This window comes from Myotis daubentonii, chromosome 7 (assembly GCF_963259705.1).
Source record: "Myotis daubentonii chromosome 7, mMyoDau2.1, whole genome shotgun sequence".
Taxonomy (NCBI): Eukaryota; Metazoa; Chordata; class Mammalia; order Chiroptera; family Vespertilionidae; genus Myotis; species Myotis daubentonii.
Window position 1 is genome coordinate 51,799,986 of NC_081846.1, and position 6,327 is coordinate 51,806,312.

Genomic DNA, 6,327 nt, shown 5'->3' on the forward strand with positions numbered 1-6,327 from the left:
CTCCTTTGTAAATATTTATTACTAGTTGCCATTATTTTTTTATAAAAATAATCATAGTTATTAAAGTCAAGCAAAGCCCATACATATTATCAGCCAACCGCCACCAATTTATGCCTTATTCAGCTTTATCTTTCCATAGAACCTAAATAAACCAATTATGTTTTGCTCTTGTCAAATGACTTTTTCTTTTTTTCTTTTTTAAGATGTCTTATTGATTTCAGAGAGGAAGGGAGAGGGAGAGAGATAGAAACATCAATGATGACAGAGAATCATTGATCGGCTGCCTCCTGCATGCCCCACAGTGAGGATCGACCCCACAACCTGGGCAGGTGCCCTGAACAGGAATTGAACCATGACCTCCTGGTTCATGGGTCAATGCTCAACCACTGAGCCATACTGGCTGGGCACAAATCACTTTTTTTATTTCTTTCTCTTTTTTTTAACATAAGAAAAATGAAGCATACAGAATTGTCTGGGGTTATGTGAGAAGGGTGTACATCTCATGGCCACTGGTGGAACTGTGACTGTAATTTTATTGGATCATTATTTATGAAACTAGGGGCCCGGTGCACGAAATTCGTGCACTGGGTGTGGGGGGGGGAGTGTCCCTCAGCCCAGCCTGCCCCCTCTCACATACAGGGAGCCCTCAGGCGTTGACCCCCATCACCCTCCAATCGCAAGATCGGCCCCTTGCCCAGGCCTGACGCCTCTGACAGAGGCGTCAGGCCTGGGCAGGGGACTCCCAGACCCCTCCGATTGCTGGCTCTGCCCCTTGCCCAGGCCTGATGCCTCCGCCAGAGGTGTCAGGCTTGGACAGAGGACCCCCATCTCCCCCTGATCACTGGCTCTGGCCCCCGCCCAGGCCTGAGGCCTCTGGCCCAGGAATCATGCCTGGGCAGGGGACCCCCATCTCCTTCTGATCGGTTGCTCCACCCCCTGCCCAAGCCTGACGCCTCTGACCCAGGCTTCAGGCCTGGGCAAGGGGACCATCATATCCCCCCAATCCCCGGCTCAGCCCCCGCCCAGGCCTGATGCCTCGGCCAGAGGAGTTGACCCTAATCACCCTCCGATCACCAATCACCGGATCGGCCCCTTGACCAGGCCTGAGGCCTCTGGCAGAGGTGTCAGGCCTGGGCAGGGGACCCCCAGCTCCCCGCGGTTGCAGGCTCTGCCCCTGCCCAGGCCTAATGCCTCTGGCCTAGGCGTCCGGCCCGGGCAGCGGGGACCCACAGCTGCAGCGGCCCCGTGATCGTGGGCTCCGCTTTAGGCCCAGGCAAGGGACCCCTAGTTCCCGGGACTGCCAGCTTCGACCGTGCCCAGCTCCCATCGCTGGTTCCACCCCTACTTCCCGCTATCACTGGCCAGGGCGGAAAAGACACCTGATTCTCTGATCATGGCTGGGGGGCACGGCAAAGGCGGTCCCAGGGCCGCCTTTGCCCTGCCCCCCAGCTCTTAGCTCCCCCCTGGGTTTCCAATCACTGTCAGTGGCAGGGGGCTTCTTCCTGCTTTCCCTTTCACCTCCCTGCATTGTGCCTACATATGCAAATTAACCACCATCTTGTTGGCAGTTAACTGCCAATCTTAGTTGGCAGTTAACTGTCAATCATAGTTGGCAGTTAATTTGCATATAGCCCTGATTAGCCAATGAAAAGGGTATCGTCATACACCAATTACCATTTTTTCTCTTTTATTAGTGTAGATATGCATATTATCTTTCTCTATCCTCTCTCCTCTTCTAGAACAAATTCCAAGGAATGGTCTTTGATTTTGTAACCAGACAAGTCTTTGATATCAGCATCATGATCCTCATCTGCCTGAACATGGTCACCATGATGGTGGAAACCGATGACCAGAGCAAATACATGACTATAGTTTTATACCGGATCAACGTTGTGTTCATTATCCTGTTCACTGGAGAGTTTGTGCTAAAGCTTATCTCCCTCAGATACTACTACTTCACCATAGGCTGGAATATTTTTGACTTTGTGGTGGTGATTCTCTCCATTGTAGGTAAGGGTGCTTTCATTACAGAGAGGTCTATTGTAGGAAGGTCCCTCAAGGCCTGACAGCTGTGTAACATGGAAATAAGGTCTGAGAATTATAATGTGTGTAGATCTGAAGTTTAACAGTCTTGTTCATTTGCCTCTAACTGAAAAATGTTGATATTAAAAAATAAAAAATAATATATTTGTAAATTTCAGAAAAAATATTTGTAATTAGCACATTTCATATATGAGGATACCTGTTCATAGAAAATGGTGTGTATAAATTTAAATTGCTATATCACTATGAGATTATTTACTTTGTTGGATTTTGCAAAAATCCATATAGGTTTATGACATTACATAATAATTGTATAAAACTGTAATCTTTAATTGCTAAATTAGGAAGTGGATCTAAATATTTAGCAAAGGTTTATATTCATAATGAACTTGTTGTTTTCATAGAACTTGCAAAGATAAAGTATTCATGTAAGCATAAGATATTCACTATTAGTGGTTTTCTGTATTGTTTCCATAGGCATGTTTCTGGCTGAGATGATAGAAAAATATTTTGTGTCCCCTACCCTGTTCCGAGTGATCCGTCTTGCCAGGATTGGACGAATCCTACGTCTGATCAAAGGGGCGAAGGGGATCCGCACGCTGCTCTTTGCTCTGATGATGTCCCTCCCTGCGTTGTTTAACATCGGCCTCCTGCTCTTCCTGGTCATGTTTATCTACGCCATCTTTGGCATGTCCAACTTTGCCTATGTTAAAAAGGAAGCTGGAATTGATGACATGTTCAACTTTGAAACTTTTGGCAACAGCATGATCTGCCTGTTCCAGATTACCACCTCTGCTGGCTGGGATGGGTTGTTAGCACCTATTCTCAACAGTGCACCACCTGACTGTGACCCTGATGCAATTCACCCTGGAAGCTCAGTTAAGGGAGACTGTGGGAACCCATCTGTGGGGATTTTCTTTTTCGTCAGTTACATCATCATATCCTTTCTGGTTGTGGTGAACATGTACATCGCTGTCATCCTGGAGAACTTCAGTGTTGCTACTGAAGAAAGTGCAGAGCCCCTGAGTGAGGATGACTTTGAGATGTTCTACGAGGTTTGGGAGAAGTTTGACCCCGATGCTACCCAGTTTATAGAGTTCTCCAAGCTCTCAGATTTTGCAGCTGCCCTGGATCCTCCTCTTCTGGTAGCAAAACCAAACAAAGTTCAGCTCATTGCCATGGACCTGCCCATGGTCAGTGGGGACCGGATCCACTGCCTCGACATTTTATTTGCCTTTACAAAGCGTGTTTTGGGTGAGAGTGGAGAGATGGATGCCCTTCGAGTACAGATGGAAGACCGGTTCATGGCATCAAACCCATCCAAAGTCTCCTATGAACCCATCACCACCACTTTGAAACGCAAACAAGAGGAGGTGTCTGCTGCTATTATTCAGCGTAATTTCAGATGTTATCTTTTAAAGCAAAGGTTAAAAAAGGTATCAAGTAAATATAATAAAGAGGCAATCAAAGGGAGGGTTGACTTACCTATAAAAGAAGACATGATTATTGACAAATTAAATGGGAACTCCACCCCAGAAAAAACAGATGCAAGTTCCTCTACCACCTCTCCTCCTTCCTATGATAGTGTAACAAAGCCAGACAAAGAAAAGTTTGAGAAAGACAAACCAGAAAAAGAAAGCAAAGGGAAAGAGGTCAGGGAAAATCAGAAGTAAAAACAAAGAATTACCTTTGTAATCAATTGTTTACAGCCTATGAAGGTAAAGTCTATGTGTCAACAGGACTCCCAGAGGAGGTCTATGCCAAACTGACTGTTTTAACAAATACTCATGGTCAGTGCCTATAACAAGACAGTGGCCTCTCCGTCACTACAACTCTGTGAGTCAGGGTATCAACATTGACAAAAGGTTGCTGTTCTCATTACCAGCTGACACTGCTGAGGAGAAACTCAACAGCCACCTAGACTGTAGGGACAGTTGTGCAGTGATCCTTGTAACTACACCAAACACCTTTAGTACAGTACTAGCATCCACTCTATTTTTAACTTCCATATCTGCCATATTTTTACAAAATCTGTTCTAGTGGATTCCCTGGTCCCTAATTCATAGTTTATTCATAATACTGTCACTATTTTTGTAAATGAGGTTTAAGTTGAGAAAAAAGTATATGATCCCTGTGTTCCTACTCCAAAAGTTTCTCAAATAATCAGACAAAAGTGTTTTGTCTGAGAGATGAAATTCTAGCTCAAAACCAGAAACAAAATTGTAATATCAACAATTTCAGGTACTTCCATTTTCTAGATGATTTTAATTTTGAAAGTGTTTGTCTATGTTTGTTTATATCTGAACAGTTATGTGCCTGTAAAGTCTCCTCTAATTTTAAAGGATTATTTTTATGCAAAGTGTTCTGTTTCAGCAAGTGCAAATTTTATTCCAAGTTCCAGAGTTCTATATTTAATTTTGGTTAAATGCTTTTAAAAAAAAGTAATTTAATAATCTGTTCTAGAAAAGTATAGTCTATCTAAAGTATCACTTTAGAATAGTTGTTCCACTTTCTGCTGCAGTATTGTTTTGCCATCTTTTGCTCTTAGCAAAGCTGACATTTTATTAAACACCCTGTTATGTAAATAGCTATTTTTTCCTGTGGTGCATGTTTGGGCAAATATATATATATATATATATATATATATATATATATATATATATATGTATATATACAGCCTGATAAACAAGTTCTATTAAATCAAATATGTACCACAGTGTATGTGTCTTTTGCGAGCTTCCAACAGGGATATATCCTGTACCATTCATTAAACATAAATAGTTCGAAGACTATCACTAATGCATGTTAATATTGCCTATGCTGCTCTATTTTCCTCAACCCATTCTTTATAAGTCTTGGTTAGAAGAAGTGACATGTTGGTGGTAGAGTGAATTCAACCAGCTCTCCGTCTAGTATGTCAAGCAGAATAGCTTGCAGTTATTTAAAAGCACTTTTACTTTTGCATTTTTAATTTAACTTGAGTGTTGTGTGATGCCTCTCTAGATCTCAAGGAAACAAACTGCATACTGCCTGTTGTCAAAACCTGTATACTTCATATTTTGCTATAAATATGTCCAACACTTGTTGAAATATAATGTAAAAATATGATCAATTTTATTTGTCGCATTTGTACAGAAGAAAGTTATTTTCAGGTTGATGACATGGCAACTTATTTTGCTTTCTGCTTTTGCTTCTTATTTTTAATCACAACTCCAAACTTTTGAATTCATAAGACTTTTCAAAGGATAATCTCCTAAAATAAAAGTTAGACACTGGGTTTTGTGAATTTCTTTGTTATATTTTCTACCATACCAATAGTAGATACATTGGTCAAAAACTCAAACCTAGATCATTTTTACCAATTCTGGTTGCCTCAATATAACCCTTTATTCATGGAAGTTTGTTTTTTTTTAACTCAACTTTTGTAGTATTTGCTTATGCAGACTAGTATTATTTTTTTAATTCCTGCTACACTAAAGCTACTAGAGATATAACTTGGGCTGTGTCCTTTCCAGCCATGAACAAAGTGGCAAAGTTGTGCAATGATCTGAAATGATATAATTTTTTGCACAAACCAAAAATTTAATGTTAATTCATTTTACAAAACTATTTACTTGTAGTGTATTGATGAACTGCATGCAGGGAATTGCTATTACTAAAAGAGAATGGTGAGCTACGTCATTATTGAGCCAAAAGAATAAATATTTCATTTTTTATTGTATTTAATTTCTTGGCCTCTGTTTTTTTGTTGTTCGAAGTTTAAAATATATATAATTAGTAAAAGCTATACTTGATCTGACATCTGTATACATAAAAGTTCACATGAATTACATAACAACCTAGTGCATGATCCACCAAACAGTACTACAGAATAAAGCACTTTTGTGAACTTTTGTGTGTGCAAAGGATCAAACCCGCATGTTCCAGTTTGTAGGTATCCTAACAATAACAGTAGCTCTCTACAATGATCATTAACTCAAAATTAATTACTTTGGCTGTAATAATTTTAATCTCAACTCCTCTCAGTGTAACTGTTACCATCTCCAAATTTCTAAGTAGTTAATAAATCTTATATACTTCATATTTAAATGGATTTTATGAACTCCTATTTACAGATAAAATATTAATAATGTAGTGATGGAGGATTTATATTAACTTTTTTCAGGGTTCCTTGGATTGATGTCATGTCAAAACCAAATATTTATTATCAGTGGCAAACTCCAGTTATAATGCATGTGTTTTGAAGATGAATTGGGTCTAAATATGCATTTCAGATTTAACCCT

The 6,327-nt window shown here is 40.4% G+C and overlaps 1 protein-coding gene across 1 annotated transcript in view; it reads left to right on the plus strand.

The window, feature by feature from the left end:
• LOC132238582 (sodium channel protein type 3 subunit alpha) overlaps positions 1–6,069 on the plus strand; it is a 113,337-nt gene extending 107,268 nt beyond the window's left edge. The window contains exons 27-28 of the mRNA XM_059704241.1: positions 1,740–2,010; positions 2,521–6,069. Coding sequence (XP_059560224.1) covers positions 1,740–2,010; positions 2,521–3,716 — 1,467 coding nt within the window. The 3' untranslated portion in view covers positions 3,717–6,069. The remainder of the gene's footprint in view (positions 1–1,739; positions 2,011–2,520) is intronic.
• The last annotated feature ends 258 nt before the right edge of the window (positions 6,070–6,327 follow it).